At 40.9% G+C, this 23,974-nt stretch overlaps 1 protein-coding gene across 1 annotated transcript in view; it reads right to left on the bottom strand.

Annotated features, from left to right (window-relative positions):
* The window catches only part of LOC126470544 (sarcosine dehydrogenase, mitochondrial), a 263,068-nt gene that overhangs the window by 49,245 nt on the left and 189,849 nt on the right, over nucleotides 1–23,974 (bottom strand). Inside the window, exon 13 of the mRNA XM_050098476.1 lies at nucleotides 22,503–22,651. Within this exon, the coding sequence (XP_049954433.1) occupies nucleotides 22,503–22,651 (149 nt within the window). The remainder of the gene's footprint in view (nucleotides 1–22,502; nucleotides 22,652–23,974) is intronic.

Raw genomic sequence — 23,974 nt, 5'->3', positions numbered from 1 at the left:
TCAAAACTTTCCTAATGTCATCTGTAATTTTATTAATGAACAGGAGAAAAGCTTTTCCAGATGGTGGCTGTTGTTGCTCTTCCAGATGCTTCTCTTCTTTGATGAGGTGCTCGACCAATCTCCTTATCAGCATATCCATTTTTCTTGAAACCTGACCTACATGATGTAATTCATTCTCCAAGTAAAGTGGTTCACAGAGAACAAGCTGTAAATACTGAGCACCAACAGCTACCAAGTGGAAAAGTTTTTCTCCCATTCATTAATAAAATTATGGATCAGACTGAGAAAATTTTGGCAAAGTACAGGGTTGAAATGATCTTCAGACCCACCAAGAAAATCAATGAATATTTAAGAATGACAAAAGATGCATGGCACACCCTAGTAGCTACTGGGGTATATAAAATTCCATGCAGTTGCAGACCAGTCTGTATTAATCTATGAAAAGAAGTGTCAACACCCACTTAGCTGAACAGAAAAGGAACAGTTGCCTGGGATATACTGAAAAAATGGCTGTGGCAGAACATGCTTTTTGAGTTGGAAACAATGAAATAAAATTCAGAGAGATGAGCGCTTTAGCAAGAACATTGCATTATCATGCATGCATGTATAGAGAAGCAGTAGCAATTCATGAACTTTTTTTTAAACGAACCCACCACCAATTGACTGTATCATTGTTTATTTAATTATGAGCCAAGTTTGACCTTTTATTGCATTTTAAAGTGGCTGAAGTTTTGTCATTAACATATATTTCAGAACATCAAACTCAAAATTGGCCATAAATTAAGGAAAATATTGGATCTCCATGAAATGCCAGATGTAAAATCACCATCTTGTTAAAAAAATCAGTAAATAATAGTGGGAGCACATCATATTTAGTAAAAGCAGATTTACTTGAGTCATTTTCTTAATTTATGGCTAATTTTGAGCTTTATGTCCCGCAATATACACACATCAAAAAAAGTTTTGAATCACCCTGGTTCCCAGAACTCCTGCAGACCGACGTTGACTGTGGATATTGTATCACAGACACAGTCCCTTTGACTCTTCAGAGATGTCACTAAAACCACCCAAAGATGTAAGAAACCATGCATGAGCAGCGCCTATTAGATGGAGGAGGTCCGACAGCCGATCAGTTCCAGTCATTCCACCAGGAAGGAGGTGCACAGCTCGTGTTGTCTGTAGTTCAACCATGCCTAGATGGTCAATACTGTGGTTTTATTGTGTCTGCATTGTTACTTTGTGCCAGAAAGAGCTCTCAACAAGGAAAGTGTCCAGCCATCTAGGAGTCAACAAAAACGATGTTGTTCAGATATGGAGGAGGTACAGAGAGAGAGGAACTGTTGATGACATGCCTCGCTCTGGCTGCCCAAGAGCTACTACTGCAGTGGATGACCACTACCTATAGATTGCGGCTTTAAGGGACTCTGACAGCTGCACCACCATGTTGAATAACGCTTTTCATGCAGCCACAGGACGTAGTGTTATGACTCAGACTGTGTGCAATAGGCTGCATGATGCACAACTTCACTCCCAACGTCCATGGCGAGATCCATCTCTGCAACCATGACACCATACAGGGTGGTACAGAAATTCCCAACAACATGCCGGATGAACTGCTCAGGATTGGCATCATGTTCTCTTCATCCATGAGTATCGTATATGCCTTCAACCAGACAATCATCGGAGACGTGTTTGGAGGCAACCCGGTCAGGCTGAATGCCTTAGACACACTGTCCTGTGAGTGCAGCACTGAAGTTTTGGGGTGGCATTATGTGGGGCTGATGTACGCCACTGGTGGTCATGGAAGGTGCCGCAATGGCTGCATGATGAGTGGATGCCATCCTCCGACCGATAGTGCAAGCATATTGGCAGTATATTGGTGAGGCATTTGTCTTCAGAGACGATAATTTGCACCCCCAACATGCGCATCTTGTGAATGACTTCCTTCAGGATAACAACATCACTTGACTATAGTGGCCAGCATGTTCTCCAGACATGAACCCTATTGAACATGCTTGGGATAGACTGAGAAGGCCTTTTAATGGACGACGTGACCCACCAACCAGTCTGAGGGATTTATGCCGAATCGCTGTTGATGGGTGGGACAATCTGGACCAACAGTGCCATGCTGAACTTGTGGATAGCATGCCATGATGAATATAGGCATGCATCAATGCAAGAGAAAGGGCTACTGGGTATAAGAGGTACCAGTGTGAACAGCAATCAGGACCACCACCTCTGAAGGTCTCATTGTATGGTGGTACAACAGGCAATGTGTGGTTTTCATGAGCAACAATAAGGGTGTAAATGATATTAATGTTGATCTCTATTCCAATTTTCTGTACAGGTTCCAGAATTCTCTGAACCGAAGTGATGCACATTTTTTTTGATGTGTGTATATTAATGACATAAACTCAGTCAGTTGAAAAAGTACAGTCAAATGGCAATGTGTTCATTTAAAAATTAATGTATGACTGTTGCTCAGCAGCATAAAAAACTGTTTGGACTGACAATAAATTATTTTTAATCGAGAATGATGTCACCTTCCAGAGTTGGCATCATGGAAAATATAGTGGGGCCCTCCACATACTCTATAAATGTGACAGCCACTTAAGCCTTAGTGGCAGTAGTCATTTTACCACAGAAAATGTCTCCTGCTGTTGAAGATGAAATGTTAAGAAGCATTTTTATATATCAACTATAGCCTTTCAGCCTGTAAGTTCTAACTGAATATTACTGGGTACTGTTCAGACGTGATGTGAGTTACAGGAAGAGATAACACTATAGAGTAATTCTACTAGATAGGTTTGTAATGAAGTCTTAACATAGTGGGGCACATCACAAAATGGTGATCTGCAAGTTGGATGATGGCTGAAATAGAGCCTAGGATCTGCAATGGTTAATGCTGGTCAGGAGTATACTCCAAATGAGGGACCACAGAGTGGTTGGTGCAATTGCCAGGAGCAACTCCCAGAGATGACTTGCTTCTCACAGGCCTGTACCAGCCCAAGTACTGCTGAGCTCGACTATTTTCGGAACATGAATTAATGAGGTAAATAGTCCCGTGTTGGCTGTGCCTCCTGTTGTCGATAGGGATGCTGGCTGTCGCTGAGAATAGCACCTGCAGTGGTGGCTTCCTGAGTTCCTGCTGATAACAAGCAGCCATGTTATTGTTATTGTTATGCTGGCTCACTACCAAGAATTGTTGAGGTCATATCTGGATTGCACAGGCCAGTACTGGTAGAGGACAATACCTGAAGGTAGGTCACCCATGAAACATGCGTTTGCATGTGGTTCCTGTCCACTCAGAGTCCAGATGCAGATACTGTAAGCACCACTAGTGCACCATAACTGTAAGCTCTGTGCATGCTTCAGTGATAGTTGTGCAGTGTGGTGATGGAATGCTGTGTGTCACAGGGAATGAGAATCTAGGCTTAACTGCCCCGACAGTGAAGATGATACAAACATCTGTGAAAAGAACTCAACTTCAAGGCGTGCTGTGTGCTGATGGAGTGAATGGCTGCAGTATGCAAGTACTTCTGCTGCATCTTGTGCATCCTAGTATTATAAGGCTTATCCAGCCAAGTAAGGCTCTTTTTGCAAGGTCTTTTAGTTCCTTAGCTAATCATGGGACCAAGATGGAACTATTGAACTATTCTCTATCAACTCCTAGTGGGAATGTTGCTAAGTAAACTTCATTTATTAGTAACAGAACACCTTCTACTAGTGAGAATGTGTTTTTAATCAATAAAAGAAAGGAGGGAAATTTTGAGAAAGTTTCACCTCTCTTCACCCATAAGGGTCTAGAGGTAATAAAATCTGCAAAGTGTTTGATATTGTTGGTTGAAGCAGCCTATCCCAAACAAGCAGTAAAGCCCCAGGCATCCAAATGTCTAGCAGAATATACCATAGAAACACAGCTGGATAACATAGCAAAGACATTATATGATGCAGAGATATTATTAATATTCTGAAAGAAGAACTTAAAGGTGTCCAGAATGAGGTTTCGGAGATTGGAAATGAGGCACCAGTAGAAGTAAAGCTGTGAGGGTGGGTCATGTGTCATGCTTGGATGGCCTAGCTGGTCAACTACTTGCCCACAAGAGGCAGAAGCCCCAGGTTTGGTTACCAGTATGGCACACAATTTTCATCTGCCAACAAGTTTCAACTGAGAAGTGTGACACAAGAAAGTATGATGAAACTAGTAGAAGGCAAAATAATAAAAACTGATGCCTTTATCCTGAAATTTATTACAAAATCCCAGAGCATATCACAACATGATACATTTGTTTAACAGTGGGGCATTATATACCCAAATCAATGCACTGTTTTAAATTACATCATTTTGGACATAAAGTCTAGTATCCAAAGGAGAAGCCATTTGTGCAAAATCTGGTAAGGCTGCCCACAATGGAGTCATTTTTTTGTCTTCTCTAAGGTGTATTAATTGCTCTGGGGACCACCACATCTGGAGTAGAGATTACACTGTATACCTTGAAGAAAGGAAGATACAGGGGCTAAAAACAACAAAGTGCTTCATGTATGGTGAAGAGTGACAGATCCATGTAGGTACGCAAACCACTTACTTTTGTTACTCTGTTTACTTCAGCTCTCAAAAAACCAATGAAGAAGTCCAATGCATCTACAAAAACATGGGCAAATAACACCAGTACATACACCTGCAAGCTTTCAGCATCTCAACAGGTAGACTCAAGTGAACAGGTAAGTATTGTCAGGGACATGAAACTTCTTTCACAGTATCCATCATCAGAAAAGCTAAGACTGAAATATCAAATACAGAAGAAAGCATTACCTACACTGCCAAGCCATGAAGATATAATTCTATCTTGTAGCTATAATAATTCCACTTTTGAGAAAATGGTCTATGATGTCTGCCTAAAACAACCATCTAGTTCTTCAACTAAACCCCAAACCACCACAGGATCCCCACACTGGCAGAGAGACAGGGGAAAGAAAAACCCCACTGATAAGAAGGTTTCTGTATCACAATGGAAAATCATTGTGTTCAGGACTTATGTAAGGGAACCAGAACATTTAGTACAAGGAAGACCATTGTGATTGTGTGTACAAGGTACAGGTTTTAAGGTTTCCAGCAGATCTGTGCTAAGTGGATGTAGCCTCCACAATGCAGAGGGAGCTGAAGGTGGAGTGGCCATATTTAAAGGTGATACATACCACTCCTCCACTTACCACCAACAACTAATAGTTGCCACCACTGTACATTCTCTCCAGCTGCCTCCCCCCCCCCCCCCCCCCCCTTGCCCCATATCAAATGGTCAATCAGAGAGCTGTCAACTACTTATTACACATCTCCCCCACCCACTTTTCCTACATGGTGATTTTAATACACACATTGTGCCTTGCATACACTGAACATTTGGTAGTGCTCAATGACTAGCATTCTAGCAACCATGGTTCAACTGACAGGCATGGCAATGCCTGAAAGTAACCTTCAGTGATGAGTGTTCAGTTAGATGAACTAATGCTATACAGCTAACTCCTGTTTGAATGCCAAGTCAGTGTCCAGGAATGTGTGGATCATATAACAAAAATGATCCACAATGCTACTGAAGAATCCATTCTAAGCAATATGTTCCTGGTGGAAAGATCCAATGCTCCTTTTCTATGAGATACCATAGTACGCTGGATGAATGGACGGAAAAAACTGGTTTTTCCCTGTGAAATCTATATATGTCCTTGTTAACAGCCTATTTTCTGATTTTAATTTGCCTGAATTTATATGAGGGGAGCAATTTTAAATTTTTAAGAATCAGTGAAATTTCTGAGCTTCACTTTTGATTCAAACCTTACTTTTCTACCTCATCTGAAAGATTTGAAGACAAGGTGACTCAGAGCCCTGTAAATTTTAAAATTTATTTGTCACTGAACTTCAAGAGCAGACAACTTGTTTCTTCAAATTTTATCAAACTTTTGTTCAAGTCCATCTTGACTAGATGTGTGGTGTATAAAACAGCCAGGAACTCATATTTGAAAATATTAAGTGCCACCCACCACAAGGGAATTAGGCTGGGCACTGGGGCATTTAGGACCAGCCCAGTTCCTTGTCTTTGTGCTGGGGCTGGTAAGCTGCCACTTCACATCAGGCAGCAACTCCTCACGGTGTAACAACGGTATAAGATGTATTCTTATACCCTCTCATTAGTATACCACTCCATTGTTTGCTCACCTTTTGTTGACTTTCAACATCTATTGGTGAGCAGCAAGGTCTTTTGGGATTCATACAAAAGATTTTCATTTGTGAAAAGGGTGTGGCAGATATTGATGTTTTACACCCAAGATTGGAGTAAAAATTCACTTCATTTCTTGACAGGGCCAGAATGATTGTTCTTTTCAGATAAGCTCCAGATTTTTACTGGTATGTATACAGATGGCTCAGAACATGTGGTTCAAATGGCTCTGAGCACTATGGGACTTAACATATGAGGTCATCAGTCCCCTAGAACTTAGAACTACTTAAACCTAACTAACCTAAGGACATCACACACATCCATGCCCGAGGCAGGATTTGAACCTGCGACCGTAGCAGTCACGCGGTCCCGAACTGAAGCACCTAGAACTGCTCGGCCACCACAGCCGGCCAGAACATGTGGATACCCTTAGCTGCTCAGTAGTATTCCCTGACCATGTCTTCAGGTATCAACATTCTGATCATTTTTACAGTTTTTAGTGCTGAACTGTATGTGATGAGGCAAATGTTACAAAGCTTTTGGCTGAGGTTGGAGGTTTTTGTAGCTGCAGAGAGGCTGGCTCATCCTTTTTCTGTCTGGCACTCACCAAGCCACATGTTATAGTTATTGTAGCCTTTAGTTCAAAGACTGATTTGGTGCAGGTCTCCATGCTAGTCCATCCTGTCCAAGCTTCTTCATCCCTGCCTAGCTACTGAAACCTACCCCCATTTGAACCTGCCTACTGTAGTATCAAGGATCAAGAATCAAGAATTTAATTCACCATAGATCATTTTACAATGATATTGGCTTCGTCATACAGGATGTACTAGTACATACAGAATAATAAAATAAAGAAGTATCAATACATTATAGAATACGTTTCAAGCATGGCAGTGTACCAAATTACACCAGGATAGCTTCTAAAAGTTAATGCAATAAGTTATACTATAATCTAAAATAATATACTATTGTATTGTTTATTGAACACTATGTAATTACACATGATTAACCACAGCACACAATAACATGTTTAACTACAGACAACTTTTAAATGCTAATATCCTCCTCAGGCATCTCAAAGAATTCTTTAATGTCATAGAATGGATGATCTGACAGCCAGCTGTACACTTAATTTAAAAAAAAAAAAAATCTATAGACTGACCATGAATTGGTAGTTTATTGAACGTTTTGAGTGGGTTAACTTTGTGGGAATTTCCCGTTCTTGCTAATCTGTGGCACCGTATGTCTAAATTACCCTTAGCCCTGGTGTTGTGTTCATGTATTTCCCCTCTGGCAATAAATTCTGAAATATTATTTTTAATATAGAGTAAAGACACATAGGTGGATAAATTTATAATTGTGAGTATTCTGAGTCTGGAAAAAAGAGGACGACAGTGCTCCCTATGACCTCTTTTCAATATTATGCATAAGACATTTTTTGTAATTTCAAGATGTTCTTGGTGTGTGGGGAGTGCCCCCATATAATCAGACTATATGAAATATGTGACTGGAATAGCTCAAAGTATGTCACCCTAAGGGACTCTAAGCTCACAACTTACCTTAGTTTCAAGATAAGGTATGCCACCCAAGATATTTTTTCACATACGTGATTGACATGTTCCTCCCAATAGAGTTTAGAGTCAATGTGAATACCTAAGAGTTTTACCGACTTATTGCCTACTTCATTTGGTGCTCCCATTAAAAGTTGTTGGGCTTTATCAGGATTGCACAAGAGCTTATTGGCTGCAAACCAGTCCAGGGCCTTATCAAGTGTTTCTTTTGTTGGTTTATTCAGATCTGAAATGTTCTGATGTGTGGTAAGTAGTGTTACTTAAATGAGAATTTATCACAGCTAAAGTGCTCCCTCTCACCCCATAAAACTCTAGTTCCCCCAGTAGTACATCAACAGGAATGCAATCAAAAGCTTTGCTTAGGTCACATAATACCAGTGATACCATGATATTGTTTTCAAAAGCTGTTAAGGTTTGGTCAATGATTTCCAAGATGGCCCCTGTTGTGTTTTTCTCTTTGCGAAAACCAAACTGATTGCTACATAGGACATTGTGTTTTTCAAAGAAGCTGCTTATTTGTGTGTGTATCAGTGCCTCAAATATCTTTGAGAATATTGGAACAATGGAGACTGGTCTGTAACTTTGGGGAAGATTTTTGTCCCCTTTTTTAAAAACTGGGACAACTTTTGATACCTTAAGTGCATCTGGAAAAACTCCAAGTTCTACACATTATTAAAAATAAAAGCTAATGGTTTGGCAATTGAGTGTATTGTCTTTCTAATTATGTTATTTGATGACCAATAACAGTCCATACTTTTAGAACCTGAAAATTTGTACACAGCTTTTATAACATCAGCAGGAGTGACAGCCCTCCATTGAAAAACCAGATTAACAGGAGGTGGTGTTCCAACAAGGTCCATTGCAGATGGATTTGTTGCTATAATACTGTTACTTATTTCTTTAACTGAGTTTAAAAATTATTGATTTAATTCCTCAGGTTCAAGTTGAGCTGTTTCTGTAAATTTTGGTGTATTCTCTTGCTGGTCTCCCTCTACAGTTCCTCTACAGCTTTTGTTGTCTTCTTGTTTGAACTGTCTTTTGTGCACATTTCATTTCCATATGAGGTTACACTCCAGACTAATACCTTCAGAAAAGGCTTCCTAGCCCTTAGGTTAATGTTCCATGTTAAAGAATTCCTCTTTTTCAGAAAACTTTTTCATGCTGTTACCAGTTTGTATTTTATTTCTTCCATACTTTGGTCATCTTGGTTATTTTGCAGCCCAAATAACAAAACTCATATACTACTTTTAGTGTCTTATTTCATAATCAAATGCTCTTAGCATCACCTGATTTACTTCGACTACCTTCCATTAACCTTGTTTAAATTTTATTGATGTTCATTTCATAATCTCTTTTCAAGACAATATCAAATCTGTTCAACTGCTCTTTCAGGTCCTTACAGAAATACATCATCAACAAACTGCAAAATTCTTATGTCTTCTTCCTGAACTTAAATTCTAATTCAGAATACCTCTTTGGTTTCCTAAGCAACTTGCTCAGTGTACAAATTGGGATAGCCTACCATGCTCTCTCACTCCCTTCTCAACCACTGCTTCCCTTTACTTCCTTTGAATGTTACACATGCAGTCTGCTTTTTGTATAAGTTGCAAATTATATTTTGGTTCCAGTATTTTATTCCAGCTGCCTTTAAAATTTCAAAGACTGCAGTACAGTCCACATCTAAATCTACAATAGGTTGGACTATCTTCAACCTATCTTCTAGGAATCTCAGTTATGTTGTATGGTCAGTATTGCCTTGCATGTTTCTACAGTTCTCCAGAACTCAAACTGTGCTTCCTGAAGGTCAGTCCCTACCACTTTCATTAGATACATTTTTATATTTTCTCCTTTTCTAAATTGAAGGAGCTGGCAGAAGAAAATGCTAACCCGCTGTTAAGTAAGAGTTAATCCGACCATGTTATCTGTTGTGTTGTTAAATTCAACACATTCTGGTAGGAAGCAGATCCATATGTACTGCCAGAAAATGTTGTGTCTGCTGTACCAATTATTGTTTGTTATTGTATTTATGATTTCATCTTTAAACTTAGCCAAACATACAGCAAGCACTAATGCAAATTATGCTCTTTTGGGTTAGCACTTTCTTCTGATGACCATTTCAGTTCAATTCAATATCTCCTTAGTTAACCAAGAACTATTACTAAGTATTGTCTTTTTACATATGTGATACTCTGCTCCCTCCACTATTTCATATGTCAAAGCTACCCATTCATTTACTATTGTATTTATTTCCCCTGTTTCAATCAAATGTTGCCTAATGCTCCCTCGGAAACTCTCTGAAATCTCTGGCTTCTATAGTTTTTGTCCAGATCTAATTGCCTTAATTTTCTACCTTTTTGAAATTTATTCAGTTTTAGTCTGCAGTTCAAAGCCAATAGATTGTGGTCAGAGAGAAAATCTTCCTCTGGAAATGTATGACAGTTTAATATATCATTTTGAAACATCTGTCTTACCATTATATAATCAGTCTGAAACCTTCCAGTGTCCCTAGATCTCTTCCACACATGAAAACTTCTTCATGAATATGAAACCAAGTATTCACTACAACTCAATTAGGCCCTGTGAAAAATTCTACCAAATGGCTTCTTTGTTCTTCCTTTGCTCAATGCCATATTCTCCCACTATTTTTTCCATCTCTTCCCATTCGTATTAAAAATTCCATTTACCCACCACAGCTAAATTTTCATCTCCTTCAACTTTTGTGAATAATTTCTTTTATCTCATCATACAATCTGATAATTTATTCATCATCTACAGAGCTGGTGGGCATGTAAACTTGTACTCCTGTGGTGGTTGTTGTCTTTGTGTCTGTCTTGGCTAAGAAAATCCATTCATTATGCTGTTCATAGTAGCTTACTCACATTTCTGTTTTCTTATTCATTACTAGACCCACTCCTTTATTACTCCTATCTGATTTTGTGTTGATAATCTTATGCTGACCTGACCAAAAGTCATATTTTTCCCACTACTCAATTTAACTAACTCCCACCATATCTGACTTCAATCTGCCGACTTCACTTTTTAAATTCTCTAACCTACCCACCTGATTAAAAGATTTAACATTCCACATTCTGACCAGCAGAATGCCAGTTTTGTCTTTCCTGATGAGGACTTCCTCCCAAGTAGATCTCATCCAGAGATCCAAATGAGGGACTACTTTACCTCTATAATACTTTACCTGAGAGAGTAAAGTGCTCCAGTATGCCCTTGGCAGAAAAAAGTCCCAGCTTTCAGCAATATGTAGTACCAGCCCGGCAAAGTCATATTGGCAGATGTTGCAAGACCAGATCGGTCAATCAAGCAGACTGTTGCACCTGCCAATATTGAAAAGTGTGCTGCCCTTCTTCAGGAACCATGGGTTAGTCTGCCCTCTTTGTTATAACTTCAAGTTGAACAAATATATTTGGAGGAAGACGTAATACATGAAAGTCACAGATCAAGTAAACAGTGTAAGATGTGTGTACACTTTAACAGTCAAACAGTCAAATCATAACTGAGTCCAAGTCTAGCGGCCACTGGCTGGCTGGCCGCTTAGGTGGCGCTGCTGCTGCATGGCTGGCAGATAGCGCCGCATGTGGAGGATGCGCGTAACTGCGCGGTGGCACTTTGAAAGATCGGCCAGTCACAACACTTTTCCCCCCTTTGGATTTTTGCACAGGTCTTGATGGAGGTGGCCTGTAGATTTATAATGTCCATAGGTGTTGTTTGACTGTCTGTAAAGTCTCGAGTAGGAGGCTTCCTGTACGGATGGAAATGTCCCCGATGATAACGGGTCGATATGACAGGAGATGTGGGTGTTGAATCTGCTGGGGCCCCATGCACCAATCTGCCCATTGCGGCAAGTCCGGTTGTTATAACAGGAGACATGGGCGATGTGTCCGTGTCCGTAGGAGAAGGGGGCGAGTAGAGTTGCTCTGACAGATGATGGTCATCTGGTTCCTGCATGGGCACGTCTCCTGGTGGTGTCAGTTCTTGTGCTGGCACCGATATGATGATGAGAGGATTGTGTTGTGTGTAATGAGAGATTCCAGTATCCCGAGCGTCAGGTAGAGCCGAAGGTGGTGTAGCGGCATCCGGAACAGGCGTTGCCGGCACACGAGGCCGAAGCTGGTCCAAATGACGCACTGCAACACCCATGTCCGTCTGGATTTCATATAGGCGTTGGCCACGGTGTCATAAGATGTGGCCAGGACTCCATTTTGGCCGCCTGCCATATCCCCGTACCCATAAAAGGTCGTCAGTGGTGAACCAGCCAAGCAAAGGTACCCGTGGCCATGAGGTGGAAGTCCATAGAAGATGAAGTAGCGTGCGGGGCTGTCGGCCACGTATGAGCTCAGCTGGGATGTGGTCGCCCACGGGGGTGATACGGTAAGAAGCCAGAAATTGGAGAAGCACATCATCAGCAGCAGAAGAAGTCAGGAGTTTCCTTATCTGAGCCTTAAATGTGCAGACCAGTCGTTCAGCCTCACCGTTTGACTGTGGAGGGAACGGAGGGGCCGTGATATGCATGACACCGTGACGGGCACAAAAATCCACAAAATTGGAAGAGGCAAATTGCGGACCATTATCAGTAACAAGAGTAGAGGGAAGGCCTACCAAAGAGAAAATGCGAGCGAGAGCATTGGTGGTTGCCACGGTGGTAGGCGATGCGCAACGGACAATGAAAGGAAAGTTGGAGTAGGCATCAATAACGAGAAGCCAATAAGTACCTAAAAAAGGTCCCACAAAGTCAGCATGAATACGCTCCCAGGGCTTCTCAGGTGAAGGCCACGGTGACAAAGATGACTTCAGGGCGGCAGCCTGTGATGCACAAGGGCCGCAGGCAGCGACCATTTGTGAGATTACAGAGGCAATGCCGGGCCAGTACACATGACGGCACACCAGAGATTTTGTGCAAGAGACACACCAGTGCCCTTGGTGAAGGAAGTGCAAGACTAAAGCATGCAAAGACGCAGGTACCACAACATGCGGCGAAGCATTTGCAGTGGAAAGGAGGATAACATCATCCCTAGCCGTCAGGCAGTAACGCAGAGCATAGTAGTTCTGCTATGGATCAGAAGTCTTAGCGGACTGGTGATCTGGCCAACCCTTCTGAATACAGCGTAAAACCCGGAAGAGGGTAGGGTCAGAACCCGTAGCAGCTGCCAGCCGGTCCCCGGTGATGGGGAACCCATCCACAACCCATTGCTCGGCAACATCCAGGTGGAAACACAAAAGTTCATCCCTATTGAATGCCAGATCAGGACCCATGGGAAGGCGAGACAGTGCATCAGCATTCACATGTTGAGCTGTTGGCCAGAAATTAATCTCATAATTGAAACAAGACAAGTAAAGAGCCCAATGCTGGAGGTGGTGTGCAGCCTTGTCGGGAAGTGACGTTGATGGATGAAACAAGGAAATAAGTGGTTTGTGATCCGTAACAAGATGAAATTTGGATCCATTGAGAAAGACACCAAACTTATGAAGAGCATAAATAATGGCCAAAGCTTCTTTTTCAATTTGAGAATACTTTTGTTGGGCATCCGTGAGCGTTTTGGAGGCATAAGCAATGGGTTGTTCAGAACCGTCAGAAAAACGATGCACAAGGACTGCACCAACCCCAGATTGAGAGGCGTCTGTGGCAAGAACAAGATGATGGCCAGGTCGATAAGTAGCCAGGCATGGGGCCTGTTTCAGCATAGTCTTCAATTTCTGGAAAGCCGCATCGCATGACGCGGATCAGTGAAGAGGCATGTTTTTATGCAACAGGCGATGCAATGGCTCAGCCACCGAAGCAGCATATGGTAAAAACATGTGATAATGTGCTATTTTCCCCTAGAAGGTCTGCAATTCCTTAACAGATGTAGGGCAAGGAAGGGCATTGATTGCAGCGACAGTTTACTGAAGCAGACGAATACCATCCCGAAAGAGTTGAAACCTCAAGTACATGACAGATGCCTGAACAAATTTTGATTTCTGAAGATTATACTTAAGACCGGCAGTCTGTAAGACATGAAAAAGTGTGCAGAGATCTTGAAGATGTTTGTCAGTGGTGGAGCCAGTGACAACAATGTCGTCCTGGTAATTTGTACACCCAGGGTCAGTGTGCAATAATTGTTCCAAGAACCACTGAAAGAGAGCAGGGGCACTGGCAACCCCGAATGGCAATCGTTGGTATTGATAGAGGCCAAAAGGCGTGTTAAGGACCAGAAACTGCCAGGAAGCAGCATCGAGAGGAAGTTGATGTTAAGCTTCTGACAGGTCAAGTTCAGAAAAATACTGGCCTCCAGCAAGTTTAGTGAACAATTCTTCAGGTCGAGGCATAGGGTAAGTGTCAATAAGGCATTGAGCATTTACAGTGGCTTTGAAATCGCCACAGAGACAAATATCACCATTTGGCTTAGCAATGACAACGACAGGAGAGGACCACTGACTGGAAGTGACAGGAAGCAAGACATCTGAAGCAGTGAGACGATCCATCTCCCGTTTGACCTGATCACGAAGGGCCACAGGAATGGGCCGAGCCTGAAAAAACTTAGCCCGAGCAGTGGGTCTGAGTGTGATATGAGGTTCAAAGTCGTTTGCATGGCCTAACCCAGAAGCAAAAAGGGACGAAAATGTCATCGACAAGGAATCCAATTGAGCATAAGGAATAGCATCAGAGACGATATTGACAGAGTCATCTATGGAGAACCGAAAAACATGAAAGGCATCGAAACCAAAAAGATCCTCTGCATTACTATGGTCGACCACAAATATGGGAACAGTGCGAATGACAGATTTGTAAGATACCTCAGCATCAAATTGTCCCAAGAGAGAAATCTGCTGTTTATTGTAAGTCCGTAATTGCCTAGTGACAGGTGACAGGATTGGAGAACCCAACTGAAGATACGTCTGAGAATTAATGATAGTGGCAGCAGAACCAGTATCTACCTGCATGCAAACATCTTGACCAAGTATTTGGACAGTGAAGAATAGCTTCCCTGAAAGGGAAAAAGTACAATTGACGGACAACACAGAATTGGAATCAACGTCACGTGCATGAACATCACGTATGCAGTCGGATTTGCAAACGGATGACACATGACCCTTTTTTTTGTATTTGTGACACATGGCCCAACATTGTGGACAATCTTCTCATGACTGTTTCGTAAAACATTGTGGACATGAAGGAAGTTGCCGTGGGTTTTGCTGCAGTTTCTTCGAGGTTTGTTTACGGTTAGGCCAAGGCTGCGCTTGGGAACGTACTGCGGCCACGTCGGCCGGCGGGGACATGCCACACGCTTCGTCAACATTGCACAGAGGTTGTATTTCCCCGACGTTGCCCCATGCCTCTATTTGCGCTTCAGAGGCGCAAGAAATTTCAAAAGACTGAGCAATGGATAGGACTTCATCTAGAGTCGGATTTGCCAACTGGAGGGCACGTTGCCTAACTTCTTTGTCGGGCACTTATCGGATAATAGCATCCTGTACAATGGAATCGGCATAGGATTCTTTGTGAACTTCTGTAACAAATTGACACTTTCTACTGAGGCCGTGAAGTTCAGCAGCCCAAGCACGATAGGATTGATTCAGTTGTTTTTGACAATGATAAAAGGCAACACGAGAGGCTACCACATGCGTTTGCTTTTGGAAATAGACGGACAGAAGTGAGCACATTTCAGCAAAGGACAAAGATGCAGGATCTTTCAAAGGAGCCAATTGCGACAACAACTGATAAATTTGAGGTGAAATCCATGAAAGGAACAGAGACTTACATGTTTGTTCATCCGCAACATGAAATGCCAGGAAGTGCTGATGATGACATTTTTCGTAATCAGAGCAGTCTTCTGCAGTCTCGTCGTAAGGAGGAAAAAGATGTAGAGGCAAAGACGAGAGACGCCCCGCATTTGATGCCACGACAAAATCATGAATTGCATTTGTGAGAAGCGTTTGCTGTTCTATGAGACCTTGCAATAGTTGCAAATATATTTCAAGGAAGACGCAATACATGAAAGTCACAGATCAAGTAAACTGAGTAAGACGTGTGTACACTTTAACAGTCAAATCATTACTGAGTCCAAGTCTAGAGGCCACTCGCTGGCTGGCCGCTTAGGTGGCGCTGCTGCTGCATGGCTGGCAGACAGCGCCACATGTAGAGGATGTGCGTAGCCGTGCGGCGGCACTTTGAAAGATTGGCGAGTCACAACACTCTTCACAGATATACCTTCATTGTGTTTGCACCTAGGTTACAGCTATCTTTATCATTTCATCCACATAGCTCATTTAAGTAATATTTTTCAAGAATGCTTCATTTTTATTAAACCTATCTTACAAATTACAAAATTTCCTAAACCCATGTAGAAAAAACTGCAGGAAGTTAGTTTTTTCTGGAGGAAGGGGAGGGGGAGGGTTGTGCAGCCTTGGGAGTCCTACCAGGGGTGCAGGAGCACCTCAGTATGGGACTGATTAGGCAGCATGGGAAGTTGTTAGACAAGATAGTTCTTTCAGCCATGTATATCAAACTCAGCTTGATCTAGAAGAACTGAATGACCACTTTTCACATCAATCAGAGAACTTGGAGACAATATTAAATCCACAGACATATCTGTAAGGGGTCTGCTTGGTCCTCAGCTGTCTGAAGGACCTTTACTTCATTGGGATAAAATCATGCTCAATGAGATCTGTAAAACTGTTTCCAAATTATTTAATTCCAAAAGTATTGACTGCAACTGGATATCTAAGTATTTTGTTAAAAGAACAGTTCACTTGGTAAGTAAAGCACTAGGTTTTATTTTTAATAAATGCTTAGAGTATGGTGTTTTTCTGGTTCACACAAAATCTCAAAAGTTGTCTCATTATTCAAAAAAAGGTGATAAACAACTCCCCCAGATCTACTGACAAGTTTCTGTTGTGACAATACTCTCAAAAATATTTGAATCACTCAGGTATATTCAGCTAAGCAATTATTTTTAAAGGCATTACCTCCTTTGCAACACTTGTTATAGATTTTGTTCAGGTAAAAATACCACCACACTTGATCAGACTTGAACAGTTTTCTAAAATAAGATAGTGTCACATGATTTATTATGTGATCTAAGCAAGCATTTGACTCCATACCTTTTAACATATTACTAATGGAATTGGAGTATTATGGTGTACCCTAATCAACATTAGCAGTAATTTCTTCCTATCCTAACTACAGAAGACAGTTTGTCTCAGTTATAAAAGGACAGTCCCTCTTAGTAGTAATTGGTATGGGTACTCCTAATGGCTTTGTTCTTGGCTTCTTCTTTGTCTCTGTGGCTATCAATGACCTACCCCATTGTATCTCACAGTCTGTAATCTGCTAAGCTGATGATATGACTTAATTACTTCACATCATGACATCCCAACTCTTGATAACAGTATACAAAAAACTGTAGACTCTGCATTAAATTGGTTTGCAGCCAATAAACTTGTCTGTAAACCAGAGAAAACCCAAAAGGTTATGTTGGGACTGTCTAAGAATATAGAAAATAAAAGTGTCAAACTTTTAGCAATCTATGTTGATACCGAACTCAATTGGAAACTGAGAGATAGAGTGAATAATAATTACCTCCATATGACATACTGTATATTATGCTGTTTCAGACACATATCTCATATGGCCTACTCATATGAGGACATCCTACTCATATCAGTAACATTTTAAAAGTAAAAAAAAAATGTTAATATAACATGCAAGACTGGTCCTATATAGCACTATCACCCTCTTTTTACTAGGCTTAGGATACTAACATTTTTGTAAATAATGTGTTATAAGGGAAAAAATTCACAAACATGACAATAGAAATAAGACAATCATTGTCACATGGAGGCAAAGGCTATCAATAAAAGAAAACTCCCATAAAGTGAACAGTCTCAAAATTTTTAACAAATTTTCTCTCACTGCTCGATCCTTGCCATTTAAAAAATTTCAGTAAAATTATATGATGGCCTAACAAAAATCCATGTTTCAATATAAAAGATTTCTATAATATCCAAAATATCAGTATTAATATTTGAGATTATAGGTGTATATAAGATACCTAATTTGCAGATGTAATGGGAACATTAATTTCAATATTTCAATACTTTGATTGCAACTGTAACTTGCTTTCACTGAGAAAGCTTATTCTAGTGCGTGTGGTCATTGGCAAATAAAGAATCTGGATCTGAAACAGTCTGAATGTGTGTGTGTGTGTGTGTGTGTGTGTGTGTGTGTGTGTGTGTGTGTGTGTGAGAGAGAGAGAGAGAGAGAGAGAGAGAGAGGGGGGGGGGGGGGGGGATGGAGCTCATGCAAGTATGTGTGCAAGGTCTCCAACACTGAAGCAACAAACCGCTATTTCCCTGTCCTGTGCTTAATTCACAACATAATCATACAAATTGTCAACTTATGTCTGTACAATCATGTTCTGTGCAGAATATGGCATTTCAGTCAATGGAAAACCATGCCAACAATGACATCAGGGCACCTACCAAATGGACTAGTGTTTGCCGGGTAGTCCCACATCCACAATCACTGTGTACACAGTCACAGATGGTGCAGTATGGCACAGAGAAGATGCCTACCAGTCTCTCTGCAGAGGAGGGCCATAGGAAGAATGGAAGCAGGACAGCCGCAAACTCATGTGGCCCAATAGCTTAACGTGAATAGCCCTGTTGTTCCTCGGATGTGGTGACAGTTTATAGACACTGAAACTTTATCCCAAAGACCAGGGCAGGGCTGATCACATGTGACATCAGAAAGTAAAGACCACTATTTGACTATAAGGCCATGACAGTACCACCTTAGTACTGTGCAGCAGCTGGCGTCTGACCTTGCAGCATACACTGGACATACTGTATTGAGGCAAATGGTGTAGAGAAGGCATCATCAGAGTGGCCTTTATTGTCAGAGACCTGCTGTATGTGTGCCTTTGACACATCTTCACAGAAGGGAATATCTACAGTGGTGTCGTCAACGTGCCACCTGGACAGTCGAATAGTGGCCCAATGTTCTTGTCAAAAATGCATCCTGATTTAATCTGGAGAGTGATTCTCAATGGATTCTCATCTGAAGGGAAGGGGGAATATGATTTTGAGACCCAAACATTGTGGGAAGTGACCGATATAGAGGAGGATTGCTAATGGTGTGAGCAGGGATTATGTTGACCACTTGAACACCTCTTCATGAAATTGTACAGGCCCCAGTCTTATTAAGTACATGTAGGATACCAGTGAGTGATATGAAAATGCAATAAACTCTGTTCCAAACAACATCCGTAAGTTGTGAGAAGTTGTTATGCAGTCATGGATCAAGAAGGTTTCCAATGTTTCCAATGTCTGGAGTCCACGCTATGGCATGTTGCCACCATCATCAGGGCTGAAGGATGTAGTCATACAATTAGGCTTTTGTTTCTACTTCAGTTGCTCAAGAATCTAAACAGAGATATAAATTTGTGTGATTCAGCATTTCACTGTTATATGTAAAGAATATCTGTGTCAGAGTGCAAACATGCTTAAAAGTTGTATATAAATTTTGGACAGGAAATTAGGAACACATAAAATTACAGACAAATTAAGGAAAAAAATTAATCACAGGATGCTTGAACTGTCTCCTATTTGGAGTTTGAAATTATAAATTCATATAATTATGAGTCTTGAGGAATAAACCTCAATGAACCCATATATCCAATTCTGGAATCTACCATCACCATTTTCCTCTTTTTTCCCTGATCAGGCAGAACATTATAACCCCCTACCTAATAGGTTGTATGTCCACCTCTGGCACAGACAACAGCCACAATGCACTGTGGCTTGGATGCAGTGAGGCCTTGTTAGGTAGCTGGAGGGAGTTGGCACCACATCTGCACGTTCACATCACCTAATACCCATAAGTTTTGAGGAGGGCAGCGATGAGCTAAGACACCACATTCAATCGCATCATACTTCTGTTTGTTGGATTCACATCTGGCAGGTAGGGGGGCAGCCACATTAATTGGAACTCACCACTGTGTTCCCCAAACCACTTCATCATATTCCTAGCCTTGTGAAATGGTGCATTATCTTGTTGAAAAATGCCACTGCTGTTGGGAAACATGGTCATTATGAAGGGGTGCATGTGGTCTGAAACCAGTGTACAATACACATTGGCCATCATGGTGCCTTTCACCATCTCCACTGGCCCATGGGTGCCCAAATGAAAGTTTTCCAGACCATAATGGGGTACCACCAGCTTGTCTCCATCCCGCAGTACAGATGTCAAGGAGCTGTTCCCTGGAAGACAATGGATTCATGCCATCCCATCGGCATGATGAATAAGGTATCATGAGTCATCAAACCATGCAATGCCCTGCCACTGCACCAACATTCAGGTTGATGTTCATGTGCCCATTTCACTTGTAGTTGTCAATGTCTTTACGTTAACATTGGCACATGCATGGGTTGTTGGCTGTGGAGGCCCATTGTCAGGAGTGTTCAGTGCAGTGTGTGTGTCCAGCATTAAAGTCTGATGTCAGTCCCGCCACAGTTCACTGCCTGTCCTGTTTTCACCAGTCTGCTCAGCGTACAACATCTGACATCTGTAATGAGGGGTGGCTGCCCAACCCCAGAATGTCTGGACATGTTATCACCTTGGTTTTACCACATTTTGAAGACACTCAACACAGCACTCCTTGAACACCCAACAAGTCATGCAGTTTTTGAAATGCTCTTGCCAAGCCTCCGGGCCATCACAATCTACCCTCAGTCTAATTCAGATAGATTGCACATCTTCCCCATTCTACGCATGGACAGCACACTCACTGATACTATATGCACTGTGCTTGTATCTGACTAGCAGTTATTCCTCCCCAGGTGATGCTACTATCCCTGGATGGGTTTATATTGATAGCAGGTCAGTGGTCCTAGTGTTCTGGATGATCAGTATAGCTCTGAAAAGCAAACTGTTACAGAATGAACACAACATTTGATAACTTAAATTTTCATTCACTCTCTAGCTCAAACTGGTAGTGAGAACCTCAACAGTCATTTTGTTGAAACTAATAACCTTAATAATGGCTAAACTCTATTTTGGGCGAAAATAGCTTCTATTACTGGTGAAATTGGCATATATATATATATATATATATATATATATATATATATATATATATATATATATATATATATTTTAAATGATTAGGTGTATAAATTTAAAAGGGTGCCGCATAAATATACCTGAACTTGAAACTGATCAGAAAAAATGAATACAGAAATAAATAAATAATGAAGTAAAAATTGGTGAGTGGAAATATTTCTATTCTACACAATAGGATCTTTGTGAATGGATGTTTTCTTTTGCAATAACTTCAACAGTTTTTTTAAATTCTTGTTTTCTTCTTTTGGTTCTGTTTAAACATTCAACAGATGGTCATTTCTAATGAGAAACAGCAGCACTTTCTCCTTGTTTTGGTCAGACTATATTGACTGGTTTTGTTTTCCAGTCAGTATAGTGCCAACACTGTAATGTGATAGATCACTGCAAGGTTGAATGTATGAGAATTTTGAACACCGCGATATGAGGAGTAGGGCAGGGATAAAAGCCCTGCTTCCTTTTCACAGAGCTGGTAATCTACAGCTATCATTTGTGCATCTGCTTCTGGTGTTGTGATAGTCATACTCTAACCATGTGTGGATCAGGATTAATCTCTTCACTCATTTCAAAATAAGAAAAGACTGCAATGAGCAATTACAATACAAAGCAAAGAGAAGAGCACAAAGCATTTTGCAATAGTTACTGCACAATTACTTGCTTATGTTGGCACTATCATAAATGAGGTAGCTCAGGTTCCACCTCTTCTAGTATCGTATGCAACCATAGTTCAAAACAGTCCTCGGCTTAAGCCCGTCATGTTATAATGTCCACATGATAACAAAACTGTAGTTAGCAGACAAACATATGCATTCCTTTGTTCTATGATCCTAGGTCCCACAGCTGAGTCCTATGTTGCAGTACATGGCCTGTAACTGAGAGAGACCATGGCCTAAACCTGTCCTGTTATAATGTCTACATGATAACAACTTTAGTTAGCAGACAAACATATGCATTTCTTTGTTCCATGATCCTAGGCCCCACAGCTGAGTCCTACATTGCAGTACATGGCCTGTACCTGAGAGAGACCATTCAGTCATCCATGGTTGATGTAGCACCAGAGCATAACTTACATGCACACTGATGTGTCATTGCATTCATGCATTGACACACTATGTATCTTGCAGATGCATTCTTATACACATTCTCTTTCCAAATTAGGCTCAGCCAGATGTTGTGCAATACCAATAACAGTTATGAAATAGAAATTTTGCATGTTCATGTTTTAAGGTTTCAATCGCATCTATATTCACATTTATCACAAATGCAAAATTTTCATGTCTCTAGTAATTAATATAGTGCTCAAAGGTAGTGGCATATGTGGAGAAATGATTTTCATTACAGAAAATGCATGATATGGAAATGGGGAGCTGAGATATTAACCACATATGATAGAGCTCAGAAACTATGTATCTGTTATTTTGGATCAGTGAAAGCCTTGTGAGATGTGGAAAAAGAGAGAAGAAAGGTTAGTGTTGAATGTCATGTTGGCATTGGAGTTAGAGGACTAGCTTATCTGTACAAGCACAGGGAAGGGTATGAGCTGATCTGTATCACTACTGCTTTCAAAATCAGCAAGTTATGTTTTCATCAGGTTGTTTATTACAATACCTGTTTGGTCCTTGTACAGAAAGTACTCCCATTTTGTCTGTATGATCAGTGAGAGCTACCTTGAAATTCTTCAGGCTGATAATTGAATTCATGTGAGCCCATGTATGGTATGCTGAGACTCCTCCACTAATAATGTAGAACCCTCTACCCTGAAAAATTTAAAATTTTGCTCAGCTTTGTACAGTACTTTTCTTTCAATATATGAAACCATAAATGTCTTAGATTTGTCAGCTGCAAGCATTAGCTCATAAGCACCACAGATGTACTGCTGACACAGAATGTTAATAAAATATATTAAACACTTGTAATAATTGCAGTTAGTAAGTCTCTCGTGGCTTCAGAAAGTTTGTTAAAAACTGTTTAGTTCTGATATGAATGCGCAGGTAGAACTTAGCATAAAAATGTTACATCATCATGAACATTTTCTGAAGTATATTTTGCATCTTATTTACTATTCCAGAATTAATTCAAACAAAATTATCATGTGGACTGGAGAATAACAGTGAAAAGAGGTACAGTATGGGCTCCAGTGTGTGGCAATGACCTTTCTGGCTCAATATTTTCTATATATTAGGGAGGATCAGAAAGTAATGAACAATAATTTTTTTCTCCTCTGGTACTGCAACTAGAATATTGAAATTTCATGATTATATAGTTTCCACTAAATATGGTATTTTGTTTTCATGTGCAGCTCTAGCAAGAGAAGCATGACATATGAAACAAACATGAATGTTACTGATGCCAACTTGTGAAGAGCAGCAGAGTGTGGTTTGATATTTGTGAGCCAAAGGGCATGAACCAAATGAAATTCACAGCACCAGGTGTGACATGTGTGGGAATAACTGTACAGACTGTAACAATGTCTCCAAATGGTGTGCATTCTTCTAAGAAGGCCATGTGAATGTTAGTGCTTTGCCATGCTCCAGGTGGCTGATAACATCTGCAAACCTAGTGAATTACAGAGCCATTGAGGCAGCAATTTTGAATGACCAGCATGTGCAACTGCAAACCTTATTGCAGCAGTTCAACATTTCCTATGGTGTGGTGTATGATACTGTTCATGACATGGTAAAATTCTGAAAAGTTATGCTCGCTGAGAGCCTAAGAACCTGACAGAAACTACAAGAGCCACTGAATGATGACAAGCTTGGATCGTTTAACATGTTACACAATAGAAGGGCATGACTTTCTGAAAGTGCATCATCACTGGTTATGAGTTGTGGGCATACAACTGCATGCTCAAAATCAAGCAGGCCTCTATGGAATGGAAACATGCTAGTTCCCTAGTACAAAAAAACTTCAAATTGACTCAGTCTTCTACCATAGTGCTTGTGACAGTGTTCTGGGATATGCACAGTGTGCTACTGGTAGACTTTGCTGAACACAAGACCACTATGAATGTCACAGGCTGCATTAAAACTCTGGTTACGTTTTATCCTGCCCTTCATGACAAACACCACAATAGTAATGCT

This window comes from Schistocerca serialis, chromosome 3, assembly GCF_023864345.2.
Source record: "Schistocerca serialis cubense isolate TAMUIC-IGC-003099 chromosome 3, iqSchSeri2.2, whole genome shotgun sequence".
In the NCBI taxonomy this organism is placed as follows: domain Eukaryota; kingdom Metazoa; phylum Arthropoda; class Insecta; order Orthoptera; family Acrididae; genus Schistocerca; species Schistocerca serialis.
Note: the sequence above shows the minus strand (reverse complement) of the source record. Positions and strands in the feature narration are given on the sequence as shown.